At 39.8% G+C, this 26596-nt stretch overlaps 11 protein-coding genes across 12 annotated transcripts; 4 read left to right on the plus strand and 7 right to left on the minus strand.

The window, feature by feature from the left end:
- Positions 1-2953: 2953 nt before the first annotated feature.
- On the plus strand, positions 2954-4340 carry Theg (Testicular haploid expressed gene). Its single transcript, XM_068301844.1, has 3 exons — positions 2954-3534; positions 3601-3920; positions 3979-4340. Exons 1-3 carry the CDS (start codon positions 3083-3085, stop codon positions 4239-4241), a joined length of 1035 nt encoding a protein of 344 aa, XP_068157945.1. The 5' UTR covers positions 2954-3082; the 3' UTR covers positions 4242-4340.
- Idh3b (isocitrate dehydrogenase [NAD] subunit beta, mitochondrial) lies at positions 4326-7878 on the minus strand. Its single transcript, XM_068301843.1, has 8 exons — positions 7518-7878; positions 7287-7331; positions 7132-7227; positions 6369-7067; positions 5191-6304; positions 5032-5130; positions 4744-4976; positions 4326-4688 (listed from the first exon to the last, which is right to left on the minus strand). Exons 1-5 carry the CDS (start codon positions 7557-7559, stop codon positions 6074-6076), a joined length of 1113 nt encoding a protein of 370 aa, XP_068157944.1. The 5' UTR covers positions 7560-7878; the 3' UTR covers positions 4326-4688; positions 4744-4976; positions 5032-5130; positions 5191-6073.
- A 244-nt stretch (positions 7879-8122) lies between these two features.
- On the minus strand, positions 8123-11776 carry Mitofilin (inner membrane mitochondrial protein mitofilin). Of its 2 annotated transcripts, XM_068301840.1 has the most exons (9): positions 11344-11776; positions 10870-11075; positions 10327-10803; positions 10118-10266; positions 9364-10059; positions 9239-9259; positions 8995-9153; positions 8643-8931; positions 8123-8573 (listed from the first exon to the last, which is right to left on the minus strand). In XM_068301840.1, exons 1-9 carry the CDS (start codon positions 11386-11388, stop codon positions 8396-8398), a joined length of 2220 nt encoding a protein of 739 aa, XP_068157941.1. In that variant the 5' UTR covers positions 11389-11776; the 3' UTR covers positions 8123-8395. The 2 variants fall into 2 exon arrangements, with proteins under 2 accessions (XP_068157941.1, XP_068157942.1); XM_068301841.1 differs by lacking the exon at positions 9239-9259 and having other exon boundaries at positions 11344-11771.
- Positions 11777-12004: 228 nt separating this feature from the next.
- On the plus strand, positions 12005-12762 carry mRpL35 (mitochondrial ribosomal protein L35). Its single transcript, XM_068301846.1, has 2 exons — positions 12005-12143; positions 12206-12762. The coding sequence occupies exons 1-2, from the start codon at positions 12119-12121 to the stop codon at positions 12709-12711; spliced, it is 531 nt and encodes a 176-aa protein (XP_068157947.1). The 5' UTR covers positions 12005-12118; the 3' UTR covers positions 12712-12762.
- Positions 12707-13841, minus strand: LOC137585857 (oxaloacetate tautomerase fahd2, mitochondrial). The gene is made up of 3 exons (XM_068301845.1): positions 13525-13841; positions 13341-13468; positions 12707-13265 (listed from the first exon to the last, which is right to left on the minus strand). The coding sequence occupies exons 1-3, from the start codon at positions 13787-13789 to the stop codon at positions 12777-12779; spliced, it is 882 nt and encodes a 293-aa protein (XP_068157946.1). The 5' UTR covers positions 13790-13841; the 3' UTR covers positions 12707-12776.
- Positions 13842-13979: 138 nt separating this feature from the next.
- On the minus strand, positions 13980-15387 carry Cchl (Cytochrome c heme lyase). Its single transcript, XM_068299381.1, has 3 exons — positions 15182-15387; positions 14458-15056; positions 13980-14393 (listed from the first exon to the last, which is right to left on the minus strand). Exons 2-3 carry the CDS (start codon positions 15042-15044, stop codon positions 14138-14140), a joined length of 843 nt encoding a protein of 280 aa, XP_068155482.1. The 5' UTR covers positions 15045-15056; positions 15182-15387; the 3' UTR covers positions 13980-14137.
- A 112-nt stretch (positions 15388-15499) lies between these two features.
- Positions 15500-17235, plus strand: ND-42 (NADH dehydrogenase (ubiquinone) subunit ND-42). The gene is made up of 3 exons (XM_068299384.1): positions 15500-15589; positions 15840-16982; positions 17042-17235. Exons 2-3 carry the CDS (start codon positions 15840-15842, stop codon positions 17135-17137), a joined length of 1239 nt encoding a protein of 412 aa, XP_068155485.1. The 5' UTR covers positions 15500-15589; the 3' UTR covers positions 17138-17235.
- A 171-nt stretch (positions 17236-17406) lies between these two features.
- LOC137584134 (transmembrane protein 181) lies at positions 17407-20646 on the minus strand. Its single transcript, XM_068299383.1, has 7 exons — positions 19664-20646; positions 19352-19608; positions 18603-18683; positions 18434-18533; positions 18095-18372; positions 17933-18035; positions 17407-17861 (listed from the first exon to the last, which is right to left on the minus strand). The coding sequence occupies exons 1-7, from the start codon at positions 20106-20108 to the stop codon at positions 17488-17490; spliced, it is 1638 nt and encodes a 545-aa protein (XP_068155484.1). The 5' UTR covers positions 20109-20646; the 3' UTR covers positions 17407-17487.
- Positions 20647-20743: 97 nt separating this feature from the next.
- On the minus strand, positions 20744-22841 carry LOC137584133 (pre-mRNA-processing factor 17). Its single transcript, XM_068299382.1, has 3 exons — positions 21991-22841; positions 21453-21931; positions 20744-21395 (listed from the first exon to the last, which is right to left on the minus strand). The coding sequence occupies exons 1-3, from the start codon at positions 22697-22699 to the stop codon at positions 20862-20864; spliced, it is 1722 nt and encodes a 573-aa protein (XP_068155483.1). The 5' UTR covers positions 22700-22841; the 3' UTR covers positions 20744-20861.
- On the minus strand, positions 22701-22896 carry LOC137584136 (uncharacterized). The gene has a single exon (XM_068299386.1). It carries the CDS (start codon positions 22803-22805, stop codon positions 22701-22703), a length of 105 nt encoding a protein of 34 aa, XP_068155487.1. The 5' UTR covers positions 22806-22896.
- A 69-nt stretch (positions 22897-22965) lies between these two features.
- Positions 22966-25692, plus strand: pit (pitchoune). Its single transcript, XM_068299561.1, has 5 exons — positions 22966-23233; positions 23301-23480; positions 23676-24371; positions 24433-25058; positions 25124-25692. Exons 1-5 carry the CDS (start codon positions 23059-23061, stop codon positions 25442-25444), a joined length of 1998 nt encoding a protein of 665 aa, XP_068155662.1. The 5' UTR covers positions 22966-23058; the 3' UTR covers positions 25445-25692.
- The last annotated feature ends 904 nt before the right edge of the window (positions 25693-26596 follow it).

Here is a 26596-nt window from a genome sequence, read left to right on the forward strand (position 1 = left end):
AACTGAAAAAAAAAAAACTCGACTTATCATCATGACGTTCAGAACACTGATGCATATCTCAAGAAAAACAAAAGCTAAAACAAAAAACAAAAAAGGAAATGCGACAAGTTTAATTATGTTAAACATGAAAATAATAATTCAAAAGAAAGAAAAAAAACTGTCTAGGGATCCATTTCGGAATGAAATTGAAAACATGGAAAATGTTTTTACAAACATCTGTAAATAAAAAAATAAAAAAAAAAAAAAAACAACCTTTTGGTAATACTTTAAGCGTGGAAAAATATAAACAAAAAATTCATATAAATTAAAAAAAAAAAAACATTCTAACAAAATTAATGGTATGTATATTTGGAATTGCATAAATAAATCCAAAATTTGTATACGATATGGCAGATAAATTGAAAACTTGTCATTAAATTTAAAATTGATGAATATGTAGAAACTCAAAAAATAAAAACAAAAAAAATCATATTTAATAATTCAATATTTGGCTGGAATTGTATGTTTAGAATAAATTTAAGCAGCAGCAACTAAATAGGAAATTTACAAATTTTATTTTGATAAACAATTTGTCCGAATTTTCCCTCATCATTTTTTAATCGTGTGTAAATAAAAGAAGCTAAATTATAAACATTAAACCCATTTATATACTAAACACACACACACACACACACACACAAACATACGAAGTGGGTTTTCTACAACAAGTGAAAAATTATAAGAAAAAACGAAAAATAAAAAATGATAAATAAGAAAAAAAACGGAAAACAACCTTAAAAATTATAATTAGCAAAATTTTTGTCAAATCTAGTAAATGCTAAATTCAAATTTATAAGTGCATATTCAATAATACAAAAAAAAAAAATTATAAATTAATGAATATGTACATAATTATGTGTGTAATTATTAATATTATTATATTTAACATTATGATTATCAATATGTATAATTATTTCAAAAGTTAATTCTGTTCATCAAATGAAACGAATCGAAACGAGTCAAAAACCCCCCAAAAATTCGAAAGAGCCAAAAGAAAAACAACAACAACAACAACAAGAATCAACCTAGAAATTGTGCTGAATTCCAAACATTTCCAATCTCTGTAAAATGTTTAGCAACAACAACAACAACAACAACATGGCAAAATCATTGTAAAAAATTATAAAAAATAAAACCACAACAACAACAACAAAACATTAACAAAAAAGAAAAGAAACACGGAAATAAACAAACCAAAAAAAAACATATAAATTTATAAAAAAAAAAAAAAAAATACAATTTGTGTATATGTGTGAACAAAAACCCAAAAAATAAATAATAATAATAATAAACAACAACAACAAAAAATGAATAGCGAGTATAATTGCAAAAACAACTAAACAACAACACACACACAATTCGCAGCAGAGAAATCACACACAGAGAAAACAAATATAACTATTAACTTGTAATGATGTGAACTTGGAGCATACTCTCAGTATTTTTATTAATACTGTCAATAAAAGTAAATAAAAGATCAACCAAAAAAAAAAAAACAATCTCTAAATGTTATTTCAAAGTCTTATTGTTAGTGGTTTTGGGATGGACAAGCGCAAAGGGAGAGCAACTCCTAGGTATCCTTTAGCTCTAGCTCTTCATTAAGGAGATAATTGGTATCATGGAGTTCATTCAACCAGGATGGATCCTTTACCACCAAAAATTTAACCTTGAATACCCCTGAAAGTCATGCCAAGAGTGGAAATCGTAAGTTAACTTAACTTCTTTGTTTTAACCGCTTTGAAACATTAAAGTCTTGGATATTTGGATATAATTTCGGCTTATCATAGATAATTAACTTTAGACTGTAATGCAGATTAACAGACTCCTAAATGGTGATATTGACTCGCCTGAGTTTTTGGCTCAGGTTAATCTGTCGGTACCATATAGACGGAGTAGACATCCTAACCCTTAGTCGTTGTTCTTCTAACTATGCCATGCATCAATTTTTCAGAGTCCTCTGCTCTGATTACAACCTTCTATTCCCTGTAATCTGCTCAGGTAGTCTTCTATTACCATACTTAAAATATCTATCCTTTCCTATTCTATTGTGTATTTGTCCACGCCACGGCTACACCTGTCGATCGGGTGGGAGATGGGCAGCTATCTGCTTGGGCTCGCGCGTAACACGCTTTGTCCTGGTGTCGTAGGGGCCACTTGAATGTACTGCGCATAGCATTCTCAATGTCCGCTAAAAAGATTCTGAGGCATTTTTACACTTTTCTGTTCATTGGCCATTTTTGTCTTTGCTTCAAGAGATACCTTAGTATTTAACATGGTTTTTCAATGTAATTCAGAGTTAAGTTTAGAATCATTAAAAGAAGATATCACTTTCGAAAATTTGTTTAAAATCTAGAATCTATGATCTAGAATCAGGCCAGCATCTCAATTTTATAATGATGAAAGACAATATGTAATAATAGGTACACTTCAATTGACTAACATTGTAAGTTTTAATGAATTTTTTGGTTTTCAAATCATTGAAAATCTGTTTTTGTTTTATTATGTGATTAATATCCAATGTATCCACCTTTATTTTACCATTACTATTCCCTCATAGAAGCATGGCAGGACTCTATCGAAACCTTCTTCGACCCACCCCCAAAATTGTCGATTGTTTGCACTTTTTTCTGTTGCCGATGAGATTCAGATCAGGAGGAAAGTCCAATTTGTACATTACTTTGGCGCTAGGAAATAGAGAAGACCATCTTAATCCTAACATCATAATAGACTTTATTAATTTTCTTAACAATCTGGTATGGTAAGAAGGGTTTTTATGGTTTTTAAACCAATTATTTCATTATCCCTTATCGGATTTGATTTTGAATTTATATTTCAGGAAAGTTGGCCCTGAATCTTGAACAAAAACAAACTGACTTTAAATAACTAACAAAATTGTTTAGTATTATGGGAATTTTACAAGTTTCGAGTTAAACAGAGGAAAAATTTACAAGTGGCGGATGAATTTTAATAAAAAATAAAAATTAAAAAAAAAAAACCAAAAAACAAAAACAAACAAAATCCTAAATTTTCAAATCTTTTCATAATGGCCAGCAAAATGTTAACAACTGGCCTCAAACTGGCTGATTTTGTGCGTCCCGATTGCTGCAAGATAAGAGATCCTCTGCCAAAGGATGCAGAATGTTTCGCGAAGGACATATCGAAGGAGCTGGAGAAGCTATACCAGCGCCATGAGCGTATGTTTGTGAAGCGGAAACGCCTAATGGAGATGGCCTTGCCAGTGCGACGCCGTTGCCGGTTTGTGCCCAAATGTGCCTGTCAATTTAGCAAGACCATTGACATAATTCCGGCGTATCAGCCATCCTACACACGTACAGAGCAGCTGGCATTGCCTACAGTTCGACGATTGCTCGGTCGCAGGGAATACGCCATGGCCAAGGGTGATGGTATAGGCGAGAGTATATTGAATCGATTGCTACGTTCCAGTTATCTTTCGATGTACAGTCGTCTGGCCAACTTGCAGCCGCTTACGAAGCCGTAAGTTTGACAGATAATTATCAGCAACACTTTCAAAACTAAACCATCAAATTTTTCTATTTACAGAATCAAAAAGAAGAAGAAGTCTAAGAAGCAAAAGGCTCGCCAAATGAAATATCTGGAAAAGATGGCCAAACCGAAGGTTATACCCAAGCCACCCAAGCGGGAACGTAAGGTCGGTGAGATGAGTGAACGACGGCTTAAGAAACTTTCAAGACCCAAGAAATATGTGGAAGAAGTCCAACCGAAATGGGAGCTTACTGACACAATGCGTGATTACAAGCCCACGAAACGTATCGTGGAATTGGCCAAACATGTTATCCGTGAAAATGTCCATATCAATGAGGAACCCCAAAAGATTGCAGCCAATGCCTTGCACTACAAACGTGAGTTTCAAATGGATCATCTCAAGAGATTGCCTAATAACTTTGTTCTCCTTCACAGCTTCTGCACGCATCAAGGAGATGGCTCAGCCATTGTCCGTCCATGAGGCCAATATGGTTCCGGCCGATATTAAGGAGGAACCGTTTGCCATATCGCCCAATGCCCTCAAATATAAGGCATCTGCTCGCATTAAGGAACTTGCTGAGCCAAAGGAATTTGAAAATGCTCACATACGGGACAATCCATTTGCCATCTCTCCGGCAGCTCTCAAGGCCACGGCATCGCCTCGTCTTATCGAATTGGCCAAGCCAAAGGGTGCCTAGTGGTGAAGTCAACTGTTTCCTAGCTAATATGACGCTTTGTTCTATTTGGTTCTTATGTAATTCAATATTATTAAAATGGAAATCTTGTGTACAATTGAAGCCGTCGAAGCTTAATGATAGATTTCAGTGGTCTATATCTGGGATTCCCAGTGCCAGACCACTAAAATCTGTCATTAAGCCCCATTATGGGTATCTAATTTATTCTTGACTGCAGGGAATTATAATATTTTGGTAATGCCAAGCGTCTCAAACGCGGAGATGCCCTAAATTGTTTCGAACTTTCTTTGGGCAACCTGGAATCCATGGTATTCATGTAAATCTTTGGCTTGGCTAGCTCCTCGATGCGTCGCAAGGTGGCTTTAGATGCCTGCGGACCACGAACATATTGACTTTCATGTTGAAAATTTGTCGTTTTCGGTTTTGCCAAATATTTAATGCGCTCAGAAGCTGAAAGTAAATAGCTGAGAATACTTCTGGCAAGACTTTGGCTACAGCGGTTTACCTTTAAAGCTAAGGGCACTTAGGGAAACTTTAGAAGGCCTCAAAGGACTCTCTTTAGATTGACTTTTGCATTGCGATAGTTTTTCTAAACGAGACGACAGAGCACTGGCCACATTTTTCATTTCCAAAGCTTGGCACTCAAACTTTTTCGATTGGGCTAAGTCATTTTTCAGTTTAGCCAGTTGATCAAAATGATTCACCTGCCCTTCAGACACTTGTCTTGTGGTTGAGAAACTGCAATTACATAAGTTATTCTATAAAGTTATTTTATAGCATTGTGATAACTTACATCTGCTTGGGTAGAAACTTCTTTGGGGTCAGAATACTATGCGAATTTAGATTTTGATTTAATATGGGCTCATTTTGTTTTTCGCAGGACAAAGTTTTACTTGAAGAATCATAAGCTAAATATAGATAAAGATAAATAGAAGATAATTGTCCCACTTACCGAACCGCTAAGTGGTTCTGCTGGCCATTTAAGCCACTAATTTGGCTATTGGCCTGCTTCAGCAAACGTTGACTTGACATTTTCATAAATTCAGCGCACTGAAGAAGGAAATTCCTTTCCTGCAGATATGTCCATTGCGAGGCATTTCGAGAGTATCCTTTGACACGACATGACATATTTAGTTTTAGAATTTAAAGCGCTTAATTCCCTATGGTTTTAGTTTTTTTTTTTATTTACTTAAAATTTAGACAGCTCAAACTGACAAAGTTGGCATGGCTTTACAATTTTTTAATAGATTATGAGTTTATTATCGGTTCGCCTTCAAGTGGATTCAAGTGCCACACTTTGTTGCGCTATCAGTTTATTTATTAAATTAATTAATTTGCGTTTGCTTTTCAATTTTTTCTTTTTTTTTTTCATTTTTTGTGTTGTTGCACAACAAAATAAATGTATAAACTAAAAGTTGGCACCAAATTCTAGTTTTTCAAAAAAATACATATAAAAAAAAATAATACAACATAATCTTCCATCATCATCGGAATTACGGCCAATTGATAAAATGTGGGAAAACGGGCAGCTGGGAAATTTTTGGGGATCGGAATAATGGGACTGGGGTGGGGGGACCTGTCAATTAAACTAAACTTAAATATTCGCCAGAAATAATACTCGAAGAATGTGGAGAAACATATTGACTGCTTCAAAGGAAAAATAATGCAAATATGGGCGGGGTATTTGGGGGGCGGGAGGGAACTAAAAACAGAATTAGAAGCGTAAAATTTGATTTAAACGAATCAATTATTTTGGTAGCAAACAACACACAACTGTCAATTGTCTATGCGTGAGCCTTGGGTGGACCAATGGTTCCTGCCTGGTGATCTCGGATCTAGTGGAGATTAGCAATCACTGCGCGCGTAAAGTCCAGCGTGGTCGATTGACCGCCCAAATCCTTGGTGCGCACCTTGCCATCGTTTAGAACCTTGTTGATGGCATTCTGTACGACCTCACTGTAAGTGGGCAAATTGATGTGACGCAACAACTTGGTGCCGCACAGCAACATGGCAGTCGGATTGGCCACATTCTTGCCCACAGCCTCGGCAAAAGTGTGTCGTGCGCCCTGTGAAAGGGAAAATAATAATTGAAATGAATGGAAATCGACTTTTGCTAGTCCATCTGCTTACTGGCTCAAACACAACAGCCTCGGATGAGTATGATGCTCCGGCCACGACGCCAGCGCCGCCCACCAAACCGGAGGCAAGATTATCAACAATAGCGCCATATAAATTTGGTGTAACCATCACATCAAACTGATTGGGATTGGATACCATTTGCATTGTGGTATTATCCACAATCATTTTCTCAAACTGTATGCGTGGATACAATTTGGAGACTTCTTCGCAACACTTAAGGAACAGACCATCGCCCAACTTCATAATGTTGGCCTTGTGGACAGCGGTGACCTTCTTGCGATTATTCTTGGTGGCATAGTCGAAGGCGAATTTGGCAATGCGCATGGATTTCTTGGCAGTGACAATTTTCAGGCACTCCACAATGCCGGGCACCGATTCGTGCTCCAAGGCGGAATACTCTCCCTCGGTCTGTTCACGAATAATGACCGTATCGATGTTTTCATGGCGCGTCTTGACGCCAGGTAAACTACGCACATGGACCACATTGGCATACAGATCCAGATCAGTGCGGAGTTTCATGTTTAGCGTTTGCAAATCACCCACATTGCTGTAATCGGGGGTGGCCAGAATGCCCTTAATGCAGACTTTATTTTTCTGAATGGAGGCCACAACGTCTTCCAGCTTGGCACTCAGTACGGGATTGATTTCCGACAAGAAGTACGATTCAAAATCCACAGGTACATTGGCTGCCTACAGAAAGGATTGAAGCTTTTTTAAATAAAATCGAGTCCTCCAAGGCTCTGTGATGCCATACCTTGAACACCTCTTGGAGGGCATAGACCAACTCGGGTCCAACACCATCACCGGGTATCAATGTGCAGGTGGTCCTATTGGCGCCATAATTGGATTCCTGCAATTTAACTCCGTATTTCATACAAAAGCGCAAATTAAAATTAATCCAACACTCACCTCCCTGAGGGCAGTCGTAGTATGAAGGCTTCGAGTTGCTGCCGCCTATATATGGGGAGAATTGTAGAAAAACAAAAAGGATATTAGGAGTTTTCTTGCTAGGATTATAACCTCACAAATTTTTCGCCACTCTGTGCTGATTTTTTTCGCATAGCCACAGCAGCTACAGCTGCGGCTGCTCGAAATGTTTATGTAAGCGTTCGCATTGAGCCAAATCAGCCCCAGCCTCACCTGCAAGGCTGCGCGTCCCAATGTTCTGGCCAGCATCGACATGTTGCTTGTTTGTTGCTACGTTTCACAATTGACGTATTGGGAGCTAAATTTAAAAGTGTCCAATTGTATTAAACTTGAAATTATGCCTTAAGACAAGCCACCACCACGGAAGATTTCAATGGAACAAGCAGACCAGCAAACAGCTGACCAGCATTGGCCAGAACCAGGGTTGTCGCAATCCTATGGCCATATGACTATGTGAACCAGTGTTGTTTAGTGCCCTTTTCCATGCATTTGTATTTGGCGGCAATTGGAAATTTCGAATTTATATATCATGAATATCAAATTTTATTTATTTTTAGGCATTCATGTTGCTTAGGATCATAATAATTTAGACAATTTGTCAAGGCTTCCTAAAGTTCAAAGAATCGTGTTAAAATATTCCCAATTTCAGAATTATATGAAATCTACAGGTGACTACATTACTCAATATGAAAATTCCGGACGTATTTATTATAAATCAAATCTGTCACCTTCTAGTATATGCAATTAAATGATTAAATCATGTGATAGTACGGGCCTTTATCGCATAAAACCGACTTTTGAATTAACAACTCAGTAGCTTTTGGTAGAGAGATAGATGTCTGGCCTTTATCTATTTAGAATTTGTTTAATTGTAGCTAAAAACAAAACTTTACAAATATATATATATACGTTCTTTTAAGATGTTGATTTTTTTCATTTCTTTTATAGGATGATACATATTGCTGATCTTTTCATCTAGTTTCTCCATTAACACAATTTTATGAAAGGAGCGGACACTTATGCATGTTTATGTGTGTGTGGAGAGAGTTGTGTGTGTTTCTATGGTTTTGGGGATGGGGGAAAAACATAGTTTACAAATACAACAATCCACTGGCGGCAGCATGTGCCATAAGTGTATTGGCCGCCTGTTGCGTTTCCAACATAAGACGAGCCTCCTTCATCCATTCACCGGCAATTTGCCGTGGTGCACCTTGAAGCAGATTCAAGTACTTAAGGGCCTGCAGGAAATCACTGCGATCCACATGGTACCTGAAGAAAATCGAAAAGTTAAATTAGAATACGTAGAAAAGAAACCATTACACAAATTAATAACTCTACCTTGCCCTGTTCAATATTTCATAAGTATCCAATTTGCTATAATCGAAGGGCTTATTATCGAGTTCGTCCTTGGAAATGGGATTATCTGGCCGTAAAATGAACAGGGATTGCAGATAGGATAGGAAATACATGGGCAAACTGGCTCCACCCTCAGGCACCAAAGCCAATCGACGTGCAATACGTTCCACATTGAGGAAACGTTCGCGCAACGCATCCTCTGGATAAACGCCACGTTCCTGAGCCTCTCTGGACATGCTTTGCAGTACAGCCGATACCAGTTCGTCTCCCTCTAAAAATATAGACAAATATTCAAAATTAAAGTTATTATTGAGGCAACAGTTTTATATCTTACCAGCCACCTTGGCAATGGCATTTATTTCGTTCTTCAAGGGTCGCAACTTCTCCTTGTAATGCACACCGGGAGTGGCAGTGCGTACTGAAGCCCAAAGGGCTTGACAGGCAGCCCACAAAGCCTGTGCCTGATTGGCAGTTCGTTCCGCATCGGCACGTTCTGTGGGGACATTATTAATCAATGTTATTACATGTGTATTGCTTATGATTATATGATTATTTAAGTAATGAGATGTGCGAGATACCTTGAAACTCATCCTCTATCTCTACACAAGCAGCATGATTTAGTATTAAGCATATAAAAGTTAGTTTTCTGGCTTACTTTTAAAAATAAACTGAACTGTTGGCTACTCAATTCTAAATTGCTTACCCGCCAAAGCAGCATCCATGCCACGTAATTTGCCAAGCATGGCAGCCAGTTGAAGCTTATAGTTGGCCTTTTCGGTGGCCAACTTGTCCTCCAATTCGCGCTTGAAATTCCGTGTCAAATCGGTTTCACGTTGAGCCACAATATCCTTGATGTGATCGGAATGCGCCTCAGCTTGCTTCTTAAGTTGCAGACGCAGTTGTTTATCCGATTCAGCATGAATGTGGAATATCTTCTTTTGATTCTCCACAGCCAACTTGCGTCGCTCGGCCTCTAGATGATATTCCAATTGGGCACGCAATGCCTCGGAATCATTGTCACCGCGAATAGAATCAATGGCACGTTTTAGACGCAATTCTCCATCAGTTTGCAGACGCTGCAACTCCTTCTGATACGCCAAGACATGACTGTAGGCATGAAGAATAAATAGATCCAAATCCTCTTTGGACAAATTCAACTTCTTCTCCGACAGATTAATGCCAGGGAAAATTGATTCAATTTCATCAATAAAATAATTGCGAGCCTGCTCTACATTGCGCCAATATTTATCCGAGACACTTGCCGTATCCTTGTGCCTGTAGAGCTCATCCTTGACATTCGCAATGTGATCCACCAGCTTCTTGATCTTATTACGTACCACCTCAACGGTCTTGTGATTTTGGGCAGTGGCCGCTTTACTAAGTGCCAGCTCGCACTGAGCTAGAAAAGATCAACAAAGTTATAAATATGAGTTGTATTTAAATAGATTATGACCTACCGATCTTATCCTGAGCTGTACGAGCAGCTCGCTCAGCCGTTGCAACAGCCGTATCTCTGGCACTAGCACGATTCTTCAGCGTTGTCCACAGAGAATTTTCACCATTCTCAACAGCTTTGTCCACGACTTGACGAACATCCTCATTGAAACTGGGAAAACAATATAAACTTGGTTACTACCATAAATTCAATGTAAATAATTGGACTAACCCCTTTAATATGGCAATAGCCGCATTATACTCCTTGACAGCCAATTGAGCAGCCAATTCAATGGCCGCTTCCAATTCTCCAACTTCGCGGGGCAAAGGTTCAACTTTAACTGCAGCTGGCTTAGGAGCTGGTGCTGGTGTTGTCACAACTTTGGTGGCTTTCGCTTCACTTGGTTTGGCTGCCGCTGAAGGAGCAGGCTTCTTAGTCTCTGCCGTTTCGGTATTCACTGGCTTGACTTTGGTCTCCGATTTTGGGGACTTGTCATCGGTGCTACCTCCAAATAAACCAGTTACCTTTGATGTCACCGAACCGACGGTACCTGTGACAGTATCAAAACCAGATTTAACTTTATCGATTTGTTCGTTGACATTTTTCGTAATGCCCTGGAATGGTGGCTGCTCTTTGAGAGCCACTGCTATAACAGATTCAGCTCCGGGCACATTCTTCTCAACCAATTTCCGAAATTCATTATCGTATCTGCGACAAAAGGAATAAAGAATCTTAACAAAACAATTTGCTGGCCATGCATGTAAAGGAACTCACTTGGCATATGTAATAACGCCGCCGACTGCAACCAGAGGTGATACAAAGAGCAGCAGTTTGCCAAAGCCAGCTTCACGCATATGTGGTGGAGGTGGCAGTCCGCCATAGCTTCCTTCTTCATTGCTATCTCTGCTATTCCTTTCGTTTCTCCTGTGGCTACTGCTGCTGTTGAATTGTCTGCCGTTTGCTGTTTGCTGCAGCGAAAGCTAGAAAAGAGGCCAAAGAAAATCACGTTATTATCTATGTTGGGCTAGACCAAGTCCTCCTGCTTGTCGACCAATTGCCATTTGCAATAGCGATCAGCTGGAATTCGGGATATTTTCGCATTTTGCCCACATTTGGTAGATGACATAACAAGCGACGACTCTTGTATATTTTTGCAATTGGCTTGGGGGCTGGGGCTCTAGCGGTGGGGGTGGGGTGAGGGTGAGGTGGGGCGAACGTGACGATTGATTTTCACGCTGTGTAACTTACCTGCCACGCGCATTTGCACTGCTCTCTGACCGCTAATCGATACATGATTGATATTTAGTTACAGAATTTTGTTAATTTTGGCTTTAGCTTAGTGCCCTCTGCTGCAGACGCTGGATGTTATAACCGGCGGCGTGAATAAAGTTCCCCCAAATGGCCAAATAACAATTCTCTCGGCAACGTTCAATTCTCACTGCTTGCTCCCGTCTTGTGTTTGTCTACGTTTGCAGGTGAATGGCAAGAGACAGCTGCTTCTTCCATCTAAGCAAAGATCTTGTATTTCTAATTACCCAACTAAGCTCGATTTAGTTGGATTCTTATACAATCAATAATTTAATTTAGTAATAATTTTGTTTGCTCTTTTAATAACATTTAAAGTGTAAATGGAGTAAAAAAAAAGCTGTTAATGTGTGAATGGCGAGTGGATTGTGTTTTGATGCAGAACAGCTGATAAGCAGCAAATAGAGATGGGAATATTTCAGATTTTGCAAGTCTAGTGAAAGTCACTAATAGTATGTAGCAAAATATGAAATAATTAAATTTTAATTCATTGAAGGCATTCACCAGGTAAACTTGTTCACAAATCATTAAAGAACTTAGTTTCCTTTGCTATTTTAACTCCAAAAGAATGCAGGATTTAGTTTTTGTCTACGTGATCTGTGATCACAGTGTTACATTGTCGTGACTTGCTCATCTCTATTGGTTGGTGTTACGCGATTGAACCAGCAAAAAAGGTGTTTAATTGTTCAATTATTAATCCTGTATAAAAAAGGAAGAAATGCTGAGGACTCTTTTCTCTGGAGGTAAGTAATTACATTCTATTAATTAAATGTCCAAGTCTAGATATGAAATATTTCATTTTTAGCCCTGAGGAGCGCCTGTCGCTTGCCGGCAACAATATCGGTTCTACCTGCCACACAGCGTGCCTGCTTTTCCCAGCTAATGGTGGCTCAAAAGCCATCAAATATACTGCCCGCCGGCAGTCTAACACCTACGAGCACAACGCAGCTGCTGCAACTCCTGCCACCTGCTCCGGCGACCACAATCAGCACACGCACAGTAACCAAATTTTCCCTCATCAAGGGCAAACGCAAGACTTCGAAGGCGGTTCTGAAACGCTTTAAACGCCTGGATTGGGGCGCCTGGATACGTACACACACTGGTCGCCACAAGAAGATGTTCAAGAAGTCATCCGCTCTGCGACGCCGACTGAGGCAGCATGTATTCACCAATGCCACGCAAAGTTGGCTGCTGGACAAACTGGTTACCAACTTTTGGCGTAGACCCAAACACTATATCGATGATCCTTATGCTCCCTATCACAAACGTCCTGAATACTTTGCCACCAAGGGGAAGACATTTAAAGTTTAACCAATGTTTTTTTACTAAATGCAGAATGTTTTGTTTAATTAAATAGAACAATTTGTAATATTTTTTTAGGGGGCAACCACTTTGTTAGTCATTGTGCCTAGGCCAACAATTTCGGTTTTGATTACATCCCCGGGCTGAAGAAACTCTGGGGGACTGCGATGCATGCCCACACCCTTTGGAGTTCCCGTGAGAATAATATCACCGGGCAACAAGGTAATGGTCTGAGACAGACGATTGATAACATCATCGATCTTATAGATCATATTGCCGGTATTGCCATTCTGCTTCTCCACACCGTTGATCCAAGTCTTAAGGGGCAAATCATAGACATCCTTGACCAGACTCTTGTGCACTACAGCTGGTCCGAAAGGCAGGAAAGTATCCATGGATTTTCCAATCAAGAACTGACCACCGTTGCGCTCCTTTTGCCAATCACGAGCCGAGATATCCTGGGCAACTCCATAGCCGAAAACATAATCCATGGCATTCTCTTTGGGCACATGACGTGCGACCTTTCCAATGACACACACCAATTCCACCTCCCAGTCAATTTTCTGTTCAAAAACAAATATCACATCTGTAATCTCTAAAATTTCCCATTATCTGACACTTTATGTATATGTACGTACGTCACTAGCTTTATGCGCTATCACATTATCTTGCGGACCAACAAGAGCATTATTGTACTTGCTAAAGAACATGGGCTCTTTTGGCGCTGGCTTGTTCTGCTCATCGCAATGGTCCTGATAGTTTAAACCTTAAAACAAGACTTAAATAGAAAATACATTTCACCTTTGATCCCCTTGTATTTACCTATGCAAATAATTTTGCCAGGATCGGTAATGGGGGGTAGTAATGTGACATCATCATTTACTTCCAATTTGGGTTGCTTTTGAATCTTCTTTGCCAATTCCTCAATATTGGGATTTTGAGCAATTAACGCCTTCAGATCGGAGGGCACGCCCTCTACGCCTGATAACTCCACTAATGATTTCTGGTCATCGGCAAGTACACCCAAACGTTTGGCAAGATCGCCTTTCCGCAAATATTGAACGAAACGCATTCTGGCAGCTAGCATTTATGACTGTTTGATGGACGAGACGTCTCCACTTGACTCCAAAGAACAAGTTTCCTTACGTATACGTAATATAACACGATCAATAGTTCGAATAAATTGAGGATGATGAGTGTTTTCCAGCACTGGAAAAAACTCGTCAGTTTTGATTAATGCTCTACAAGAATAATCGATATTTTGAAAGTTTAGCGCGTTTCTCTTTGGAAAGGCATAATGCAATTATTTTATTAGCCAAACGATTACACCTGATATTCTCATTTTGCAACAATGTTTAAACGCATTAACTCTACAGTCTAGACCCTTTCGATAACTTATGCCAATTTTGTACAATGGTGGTTAAAAACATGCGCTTCATTCGCTACCAGCAGACACTTTGCTATTGTCGCTGCTACCAAATTTCTCAGTTAATTCAAATTTCCAACGCATATAGGCCACACGCATGCGATCCCAAACATTGTCGAACGAATCCATGGCTGGACGGACATCCAATAAAGCAAAGCGATAATCCTTATCGACCAAACCGCCATCATAGTAGTCAATAACATAGCGTACATCTTTTCCACATCTATCCACTATCCAGTCGTGACGATCGAAGGGCAATTCATAGCTATTAATGATAAGTTACTCTAGATTAGAATATTGCTATTAACAATTTTGACTATAAGACTAACCCCAGCAAACTGCGGAAACGGGCACGAGGACTAAAGTCCTTGGCCTTTCCGCCAAAGCTCTTGAGACGTGGGTTACCACACTCTTTGGCGTGCAACGCCTCCCATTTAAGAACCTCCTGCCAGGCCTGCTCATTGTTGGCATTGTGTATGCGTATGATGTCACCCATATCCTTTTGGCTGACATCCTCGTTCTTCCAGCGCCAGCCCTTGCGTAACATGGCATTCCAGAACATCTGTTGGCTGGGATATTGCCAGAACTGAGTGCTGCCATCTTCGGTCACTTTGGGTATACTCGATGTCTGACGGTCTGTGGGCAAGGGAAAAGGTTGATCCTTAGCCGGTTGCTGATTTGCTGGCGGCATCATATTCAAAGGATTCACATCGCTGGCATCATGCTGTACAGGGCATTCGGAAGCACGCTGCATTTTGGGATGTGGCGGCACAGCTGATGCTGATTGTTCGTCTTGTTTCTTATGCATGGGACACTCAGGTGGTGGTGATCCACCGCCAGCCATGTGCTTGGCATGATCAGCTGGCATACTCTTGGTGGCCTCCATCTGTACGTTAGTCAGCGGTGTATTACCCATGATTATGTTGACCTGTAAACAGAATCTGTGTCAATCACGAGCAAAACAGAATCCTCATTCTCCTTTCCGTTGCGTAACTGCACCATTTCCAGGTGACAACTGGAAGCATCACAGGGCACCTGGCCCAATGAACTCACCTGATGTGTGTGACTCTTATGCTTGCAAATATGTCTAATTAATAAAATAGCAATTTCCTAACAAATTTAATTAATAATTTAGTTTCGCATTGCCAGCAGGCTCGAAATGCAGTTAGGTTACGATTATGGTTGTCAGAGTATGTGAAAAATGCTTTTATTTTATAATGTTTTAGTCTTGTATAGAGCAAGTGTAAAACTGATAAATTTAAGGCAAATACATTGTGTATTAGTTTATGCTTAATTGACACTAAAAGCTATGCTTACTTTTTATTAAATTTATTATTTAGATTATTAGGACAGGTAAATAAATGCTGTGAGTTGGAAACTCTACGGCTTATCGGCTAGCAACTGTGGACATTTACCAACACTGACAATTGTTTTTAGGTAGTTTTCTGATTTTTGATTAAAGTGAGTAAATTTTCAAACGCTACCATAAATATGTTCAACTGGACTACAATACAACACTTAGACCCATCTAGCCAACAAAGGAAACCAATCAAGATTAATCTTCACCTCGTCTCTAAGAATTAAGACGTCCATAGCTAGTGTGGAGCTCCTGTGATGTAACCACATCCCATCTCTTGCATTTTTTTATTTTGCTTTTATTGTTAAACATTTTGGCAAACATTAATATGGTTTTTTCCGTCACCCACAACAGATGACTGCCGTGTTTCGTGTTGGGCTGGTGCGGCTAGTCAGCCGCGGAGCCGTCGCCTCTGGTCCCAGCTCCAATGCTCTGCTGAAGGCCCAGACGAACGCTTTGCCAGCTGCCTTCATGCAAAAGTGCAATATATCTGGAAAAACTATGCGCGGTGGTCCTCGCGTACCCAAGGCGGCCCCATATCCGTACAAGACCAAGAAGTACAGCGTGATTAATGCATTCTTCGACAAGACCTCCAAACGCTTCGATGAGAACTCGAAAGTGATTTGCGTCGAGGGCCCAGTTGCGGCGGGTAAAACGAAATTTGCCAAAGAGCTGGCCGAAGAGTTGGATATGCAATATTTTCCAGCTGTCGATATGGATTTAATCTACATAAATCCCTATGGCTATGACATGCGTCAATTGGATGCCCAAATGCCCCCAAGCTGCCGGAGTTTTGATGTGAAAAACTTCTGCCAGGATCCCAATCATGATCTGGCTGCCTTGTTCCAGATACGCATGTACATGCTGCGTTATTCGCAATATATTGATGCACTGCAGCATATATTCTCCACTGGTCAGGGTGTTGTGCTCGAACGTAGCCCCCACTCGGACTTTGTCTTTATGGAGACCATGTTCCGTCAGGGTTATATTTCTCGCGGAGCTCGCTCTGTGTACAATGAAATTCGTCAGAATACCCTGGGTGAGTTGCTGAAGCCGCATTTGGTCATCTACTTGGATTTGCCCGTTGATGCCGTGCAGAAACAAATCAAGTCCCGTAATGTGGACTATGAGGTCAGCTCCAAGGTGTTCAGCGAAGCCTATTTGCGTGATCTGGAGACACTGTACAAGCAGCAGTATCTAAAGGATATTTCCAGTCATGCAGAGCTGCTTATCTACGATTGGACAGCTGGCGGTGAAACCGAGGTAGTTGTTGAGGATATTGAGCGTATCGATTTCGATCAACACGAATCGGATCCGCATAACAAGAAAATGCTCGACTGGCGCTTCCCCTTGGAGGCCGAATGGTGCGAAGCTCGCATCAAATATTGTCATGAGAAGCCCGATCTGATGAACTATTTCAATGTACCACGCTACGATGTGCCCGAACTGCTACGCAGTGCCGATGACAGCAAAGTCTGGCGCGATGTCTGGTTCAATGTGAGTTTGTAAATGCTTTTAATCAAATTCTTTGACCAATTTCAATTGTTCCATTGCAGGCGCCCGGTATGAAATACCGACCAGGCTATAATGCTGATATGGGTGACACGGGACTGCTTACCAAGACCAAGGTGGGCATCAATGAAGCCATCTAAGACTTGTCCTTGCGATTAGAGTCTTTGCAATGTGAAATTCATTTTTGGCTAAATGTGTTAATTATATAATAAAAGAAAAACTAGTGAAATAACCAAAATCATCCTTGGATATACTTAAGGAGCACTTTATGGCCAAAAGCAATAATCCATGTATTACCAAAATTTCTTCAAACAGTCACAAAACAAACTTGTTTAATGTTGTATAGTTAAATTCATAATATTACAGATTATGTTTGTACAATTATTTAGCACATTTAACTGTCGTGCCCTATGGAACATTTAAAATATGTTTAATGATGTTTTTGTTTTTAATTAAGCTGCAGGATATATTCTATTCATTTATTCATCTTTCAATCGCTATCATAATCATTTTTACCAGCAACTCCACCGACCGAGGTTAATGGTCGTCGTGATTCCTCATCAGAACCATAGACAACATCCTCATCGGAGTCGTCAATCATTGAAATGGCGGGATTATCTTTAGTTACGGCCAATTCGGCTTGGGCAAAACGTCCATCTGGCGAATACACATACGCCATGGTGTACAAATAAAAATTCAACAGCCCATAGAAGCACATAAACTGAGCCGAACTGCGATAGGTGGTATTCAATGTGGCAACAAAATTATCCTCCAGTATTCCAAAACCAAAGCGACAAGTTGTCACCGTTATAGAAATGGCAAGGACAAATAACATAAGCAGAGTCAGAAACTTCAGTCGCATGTCTGAAAGAAACACAATAAATCCATTCGGAGTTTGTTTTTCGAAAACTTAGTTAGCATTTCTTTAACTTTACCAAAATAAGGCATAGATCGAAGCTCAGTATAGGCTCTCAGTAGTAGCAGGACAAGATAAAGGACATACATGCAACAGGCGATATAGAAGAAGAGCTTAAAACCCTGCAAATTTAAAATTACAATTAAAAGATTTGTTTAACTTTCATTAAGTCATCTTTTACATTATAGTTTTTAGTGTCCACAAAATGGCTGTAAGTGGGATCTTTCAGCTCATTGCACTTCTCCCAAGTGGCCAGGACAATGGCACACAACCAAATTGGCATCACGATTATCACTTTAACCAAATAGAAGCGTACAAAGCTTCTTTCATTCTGACGCAAGCCATGATAAATGCACAGCCAGAACATTAACAAAGCACATAGAAAAGTCGCCTGGAGAATGGCATCCAACATGCCCGGTATCCAGGAGTTCATTAGAAATATGAGCGGAAAGAATGGATCTGTAAAGTAATTACATATATATAGATGATTCTTTATTTAGATGAAAACTTTTCAACTTACTGTCATAGAGTAAAAGCAATGGCAATAACACGGATAGCCATTTCTGTTCAATCGACCAGTCATAAATGGGAAATTTACGCAAAGTGTGTGCATACCAGCACTGCAAACAACAAAATATGATCAACAATCCAAACAAAATCAATCGATTTCATTATAGAAATCCACTTACAATCACTATAAAGGTAAACAGAAGAAAAATGCATCTAAACCAGATCTCAATTTGCGTAAACTCTGGATTGTATGTCTTGAACTGAAATTGAAAGGACAAAAAGTATGACATCTAGTTTTTGATATGAATATTATATAAGAAATTCTTATAAACATAAAGTTTTCAATAGATACTTATTTAATATGAGGTGCTAAAGAATGAGATAACATTATAAAACTCTTATCACAGAGGCAGATGCATGGAGAAGCAACTGTCGGTTATATAAGCTTTATTCTCAAAGTTGCACCTCCAGAATCTTCCTCTCGATCAGCTTCTACCTTTCAATGGTTTTTAAAAATTATAAAGTTAAGTTTTGTTTTTTTAGTTTTAAAAGTTTGGGATTCGTTCTAAAGTTAATCCCAAATGTTCTTTTAAGAAATGGGGGAACTTTGCTCCTTAATGTAGGCAATAAGTTGTTTAAGTATTCATTGTTTGTTAACAAATGTATAACTTTTGGTAACTTTAGAAATAATCTACAAACAATGTTTGGTACGAGAATCATTTCTTATCCACAGGATATTCCAAATATTTTTAAACGGTCTTTTAGCAAGTACTTTCTTTGAATTCTTATTGCATACTTCAAGGGGTTAAGTTCTTCTTCTATAGAACTCTCTTAAACTCACAGATATAAGAGCTATTTTCATCACAATTCATTAAAACAATTTTGACTTATCTAATGCTGAACAAGAACTTATTATCGCAAAACTCACATAAAAGGTAATGGCACGTATATTGTATTTCTGATGGAACGACTCCAAACCATAGAAACGCACTGTGATGATATAGTGGGCATAGTCTAGAAAACCCAAATGCATCACCGTGAACTCCTCACAATCATTTCGTACACAAATTAAATGTCTTGTACGATTGTGAGCAGTGCTAGAGCCCAGGACACTGAGTGGTTTATGCTGCTCATTTACCCCATCAATGGCCACGCTGACCTGGAAGCTTTTGTCATAGCGTTCATCTGAAAGTAAATAGATTTTTCAAGTAATGTTAAAAGTCCGAGAAATATGACTTACCATCATTATTGTCGGTGACCAGTTTGGCTATTAGCCACAGCTGTTGCGAATAGGTTGTGGTTAATGGAGATTTCATGGCAAAAGGACCAGATGCCAAAACCGTAGGACTATGGGCCAATGAGGTGTTGGCCAAGATCTGTTCAGCCGTCAGTGTCGATGTACTTGTTATGGGTGGCCCAGTTAAACCAATAATTATACCCAGGCCAAAGCATGTGAAAAATCCCAAAAAGACCATCACAAATTCACGCTTATTTATGGAATAGAGTCGCATGTGGACACTCCGCTCGCAGCGATCATGATGATAGGCGGGCGAGATGTATTTACTAAAATCGCTGAAGAGATCGCTAAATTGCGATAAAGAGTTTTTAACCCGTAACAGAAGACCACCGGACGGCAACTGATAGGCATAGCCCAGACCAGAAGCATCAGCAGATTGCTTGGCCATGGCTATTGGCTGGAAGTGTAAGTTGGCTACTCCGCTGGTATCTTCTTGCTCTCTATATATATATTCCTTCTTTCTATAGGTCTACACTAAACATATTGGTTATATCTTTATTTATTTTCAACTTAGCTTAGATAAATATTTGGAAATTTTGCGCAGTTTCGTATTTGCTTGCTTGGCCAGAGAAGTTATTGATTTTGGCCAAAAAGTCGCATATGTTTTTAAACCATTGGTGGTGGCTTTTTTTTAGGCACTGCGCATGCGCTTTCTTATCACAAAGCAAAAGACAATGTAAACAACAGTCAATACGACACCAAGTCGAACAGGAGGTACTGCTTAAATCAAAAAGTTTTTAGGGACAGCTCCTTAAATCATGTAGGCTCTTCCTTTTCGAGACAATGGAAATTTAGACATTTTAAAGAATCTTTCAAATTGATTCTATATCAACCAAACTTTACTGGTTAAGAGCTCCAAGATCAGCAGCATTACATTTTTTATATATCTTACTTTCTCAAGCAATACGTATACATTATTAACAATCTTAACCCTTTTTGTTTATGAATTGACCATTAAAATTCATATAACTTCCAACAAATACACATAAAAGTGAGGATTTTTGAAAAGAATTGATGATAAAATGGTCTTCAAATAAATAAACTATGTTTTCAATAGTTTAAACTTTAGTCAATAGTTTTTTTATACATTTGTGCTTAAATCTGATGGTGAGGCTAATTACACATTTAATTTGTTTAGGGCTTAATCCCAATATTTGAGTTGGCCATCCCAACCAGCTGTTACTACTTTGCTGGCTTCATGCGGGTGCCACAGGGCGCTGATGCAGACGCCATCGTGAGCTTGCCATTTTTTATACATTTTCGTTGTCTTCCAGTCCCAGATGTAACATTTGCCATCACCATCGCCCGATACCAAATAACTCATGTCTGGCGAGAAGTCCAACTGGCAGGCATAACCAGAGACCATGTGGCCGGTGAATGTTTTCTTGCGATTCATTTTGAAGCGATTGAGGGCGGAGAATATTACAATTTTATTGTCCAGCGACTGGCATGCCATCCATTTGCCATTGGGGGCCAAAGTAACGGCCGGCATGGAGTGCATAGTGGGATCGGCAATATATTTCATATCCACAGGTATATCCCATTCCCAAATGCGCATAGATTTGTCGTCCGAGGTAGTCACAAATCGACGATTGTCATCCACAAAAGTAATTGTGCTGACTGAGCCCAAATGACGATCATATTCCTGAACAATGTCGCCACTTCGAGTGTCCCACTGAAAAAAAGAATTAGTTAGTAGGGAAGAATCTATTTGAAGGAAGAAAAAACTTACGCATATAATTTTCTTGTCAGATGTGCCAGCCACAAACAAATGTTGCTTACTATTATCCGGATGGAATTTGACACAGAAGGGCATTTTGCGGGTGGTAAAACGAGACACTACATCGCCAGTTTCGGCATCCCAAAGCTTTATATAACGATCATAAGAAGCGGAAAGAAAATTCGATCCTTTATTATTCCACGCAATATCCTTGATGGCTTGACGATGGCCCGAGAAGGTTCGTACACAACGACGTTCGCCATAAACTTCCCACAACTTGACACGGCAATCCATTGAGCCCGACAGAAGCAGATGAGCCGTTTTGGGGAACCAGCGTATCGAAGAGATTCCCTTATTGTGACCCGTCCAGGTGTGTATGTGTGCCTTGGGTAGAAAGCATTTCGTAGGCGGAGCATTGGAACGCAAATTTACACCCAAATCATGCGGAGCATGTAGATATGAGCGTCCTTGATAGTCATAAGCATCTTTGACTGTAAAAGAAGGTTGATTAATAATTTTCCAATGCCGAAGAACTCAACTAATAACTCACTGTGCAACGTGGACTTCTCCTCCAGCGGCTTATCCTCGGGAATGCGACCACGTTTGTGCCGCTTTGACAACAACTCGTCGAGTTCAGCTCGCTCTTGCTCGTTGGGCTTAGCCACACTCACTTCGTTCTCATATTTTCCCCAGGGGCCCAGGAATCCTTCAATGTCCTCCGGGCAATCGTTCTTCTCCTGTTTTCGAGTTTTCTTGGCCTTTGGCCCTTCGAATACAGTCTTGCCATTGTCATCGTATGCCGATTGCAAGTCACCTACATAAGATTGGCCATCGGCCATCTCATCCACACTGGGATCCAAGGCATATCCATATGTGTGAAATGTCCGGCGCTGATTCTCAAACTCAAAGGCGTTGATGTGCGCCTTCTCCACGTAGCCGGCCAGTGTGTTTCGTGGTGCACGTTGTTGCTGGGTCATATCGGGATGCTCAGGACCCTTTACGGGTGCATACATCTCATCGTATCGGGGATTGTAAACGACCTCCTTCAGTGTGGGATCCAAGGACCGAGCTACTGCAGCGGCGCCAATTGGCACCACACTCGGGGCTGCGCATACGGCAAGATCCATGGACAGGGAATGCGTCTTATCCACAGGACGCAAATGCTCCGGTGTAGTCACGGGCGCGGGAGTGGTGGCATCACTTTGTTCATTATCGGATTCACCCTCCGATGAGCTGGCATACGATTGCAAGCCCAACATCTTATAAACGACGAACGAATTCTGTGTATTTGTTAACAAAGTGCTGCAAATATATCACAATTAAAGTGTACAGCACGAAAACAAAACAACGAAAAGGAATTTCCATTAATTTGTTTAGATTTTTGGAAGAAAATTAATTTTCACGCGCAAAAAATAATAAACACAACATTCCGAGTGTGGCAACCCTGAAGAGATTTAGTGATGCCCACAACAAAGCTAATTCATAAAAGTACAGCGAATTCAGAAAATCAAAGCGAATTCACGAAGGTTTTGTTGTTGTTATATTCCGCAACACGTGCGCGCTGTTTTTTCGTTTAAGTTTTATTTTAAACTAACAAATAAATTAATTATAACTAATCATGTCGATACGGGAGAAGCTGCTGATGAAGAAAATAGTAAAGCGTGAGAAAATGAAGAAGGAACTCTCGCAAAAGAAAGGCAAAAGTCAAACCCAACAAGTTGCTTCTGCACCGGGTAAAAAGAATTCTAAGAAGCCACCAAAGCAACCAAAGGGTCCTGTGGCTCCCCAAGAAGGTAAATCTAAAGAATAGTCCCCTAGAGATAGATCACCTTAAGTAATTTGCTCTCACTTGCCTTGCAGATGACGATGATGATGTAGATTTGGAACAAGAGTTCCAAGAGACACCTCAAATCAAAAAGAAGCAACCCAAAACACAGAAAAAGAAGCCTCAAATTCAGGTGGCTAATTCGGATTCAGAATCCGATGATGACGATGCAGACAATAATGATGAAGATGACGATGAGGAGATAGACAGTGATGGTTAGTATAAATCAATACCTAGATGTTAGATCACTAAATGATGATTCAAAGGCGAATTTGATTAGCTCAGGAGCAGCGAGTTAATGTTGCCCTGAGCGGAAATGAAATCCATTTAAATATTAAAACTGATTACGAAGATTACAATTAGATTTCACATTAGAGAGAGGCAATATTCATCACATAATCATTTTTTAGCTGCGGATTTCGAAGAAGAAGTGGATGAGGATGAACCAGTGCCGGCGAAGAAATCCAAACAAGCCACGACGAATGGTAAAAAGAACGACAACAATGATGATACACCATTTACTGTAGAATCCTCTTTGGCTGCCTTGGATCAACGTGATTCCGATGATCGTTCGTTCAGCTCACTCAAGGGCTGCGTTTCGGAGGCTACTCTGCAGGGAATTCAAGAGATGGGCTTTAGTGAAATGACGGAAATCCAATCAAAATCCATTACACCACTGCTCAAGGGACGCGATCTGGTGGGTGCCGCACAAACGGGCTCAGGCAAAACGTTAGCATTTCTTATTCCTGCCGTGGAACTGATCAATAAGTTACGCTTCATGCCACGAAATGGCACTGGTGTCATTATTATCTCACCAACGCGTGAATTGTCCATGCAAACATTCGGTGTCCTAAAAGAACTGATGGCCCATCATCATCATACCTATGGTTTGGTCATGGGTGGCTCCAATCGTCAGGTGGAAAGCGAGAAGCTCGGCAAAGGCATTAATATTTTGGTAGCCACTCCTGGTCGTCTTTTGGATCATTTGCAGAACTCACCAGACTTTCTATATAAGAATTTGCAGTGTCTGATAATTGATGAGGTAGATCGGATATTGGAGATTGGCTTCGAGGAAGAATTGAAGCAGATTATAAATCTTTTGCCAAGTAAGTAGCATTTGTTTGTTCTTCTTTTGGGTTTGTTGACATTTTACATTTTCATTTTCAGCACGTCGACAGACCATGCTCTTTTCGGCAACGCAAACGGCTCGAATCGATGCCCTTTCCAAGCTGGCGCTAAAGAAGGAACCTATCTATGTGGGTGTCCATGATAATGAAACAAATGCCACGGTCGAGGGTCTAGAGCAGGGTTATATTGTGTGTCCTTCGGAGAAGCGATTACTTGTTCTCTTCACTTTCCTTAAGAAGAATCGCAAGAAGAAGGTCATGGTATTCTTCTCCTCCTGCATGTCTGTCAAATACCATCATGAATTATTTAACTATATTGATCTACCTGTGACCTCCATACATGGCAAGCAAAAGCAAACGAAGCGAACGACAACATTCTTTCAGTTTTGCAATGCCGAATCTGGGATTCTATTGTGCACAGATGTGGCAGCTCGTGGCTTGGATATACCACAGGTCGATTGGATTGTGCAATATGATCCACCAGATGATCCACGCGAGTATATTCATCGAGTGGGCCGTACTGCTCGTGGTTCAGGGCAATCGGGTCACGCCTTATTGCTAATGCGGCCCGAAGAATTGGGCTTCTTGCGATACCTAAAGGCAGCCAAAGTGCCGCTCAATGAATTTGAGTTCTCATGGCAGAAGATTGCCGATATCCAGCTACAGGTGGGTTCTAATTATATTCTGTTTAAATAGTTTAATTAATTTTCTGATCTTATGTCTATTTGCAGCTGGAAAAGTTAATAGCCAAAAACTATTTCCTCAATCAGTCGGCCAAGGAGGCGTTTAAATCGTATGTGCGAGCCTATGACTCGCATCAGCTGAAACAAATATTCAATGTAAACACTTTGGACCTACAGGCGGTAGCTAAAAGCTTTGGCTTCTTAGTGCCTCCAGTGGTTGATCTCAAAGTGGGCGCTGCCAAACGCCAACGACCCGAGAAACGTATGGGTGGAGGTGGATTTGGTTATTACAAGCAAATGAATGATACAAACAAACAGCGTCACTTTAAGCAGGTCAATCGGGAACAGGCCAAGAAGTATACACGTTAAGCAAGCGAAAGAACCGAAAAGAAATGACCTTAAGTACCGTTAATATTGTTTAAATTTTGGATATAAGCTAAAGCAAATACCTATAAACATTTATACATATTAAATACAAAAAAAAAAAAAAACCAAAAAATGAATGTGTCCATTTCACAAATTCACATAACCATTTCGCGCAACTCATCCCACTCGCTTTTGATGCGGATGTGGCTTCTCCTTATTTGTATGTTGTTTGTTTCAAATGTTTATTGACGCGCTGCCTCTTTTTGCAAAAACGTATTAAGCGAGTTTTGCCAAATTTGGCAATTTTTTTTTATATATACCTACATATACATACATATATAAATATAGATATCTGTACAAGCTTAGAGCGGACCTCCGTTGTGGGCAAAAAAAAAAAGTCTCGCTATATTAATATTGATGGAAAAAACTAATATTCTGTCGTATAAATCATTCAGCATTCTAAACTAAAGTAACCATAAATTCAATGCTTGCTTATCTTAAAAATTAAGATTTTAAAGTTTAGAGTACAGTAAACATATCTGTTGAAATTTTTAGATAAAAATGGAAATTAAAGAAATTTATTTGTTCATTTCCCTTAGTATTTTCTAATATAAATTCTAATTCTTAAACATTACACGATTTTTATTGCCATAATTGTTTAGAAATTCAGTACAGAATTTTAGAATTTGTCCATCCTATAGTAAATTTATTTGAACTTGAGAATATTGTTTTGCTGTCTTTTTTCTAACTAAATTGTCCCAGTTTGTGGCCCACACTCCAATTAAATGGAATAGTTAGTGGCCAATGCTTTATCAATTGGTGACATATTTGCACCCACTGTAGCCAATGCAATGGGCATTCGCCTTAGCCAATTGAAATGGCCTTTGGGGGAGCTGCAAATAATTTTCTAATAAAACTTGTTTGGGCTGCCAAATGAGAAGACACCCACTCCAAATTCAGTACCAGAGCCTAATGAAATCAACTCGCAATCGAATGTGGCATGAACTGCCTCATGCCATCAAAAACAATGTTGCAACAAATTAGTTATTGAACGGATGGGGGGAGGATGAGGAGGAGAGTGTGTGGGCGTTGGAAAAATGCTTAAACTAACAACTACGCCTACCAAATCAACGCCCTCCATGAAAATCAAAATCT

Source organism: Drosophila tropicalis, unplaced genomic scaffold, assembly GCF_018151085.1.
Source record: "Drosophila tropicalis isolate 14030-0801.00 unplaced genomic scaffold, ASM1815108v1 contig_878, whole genome shotgun sequence".
Taxonomy (NCBI): domain Eukaryota; kingdom Metazoa; phylum Arthropoda; class Insecta; order Diptera; family Drosophilidae; genus Drosophila; species Drosophila tropicalis.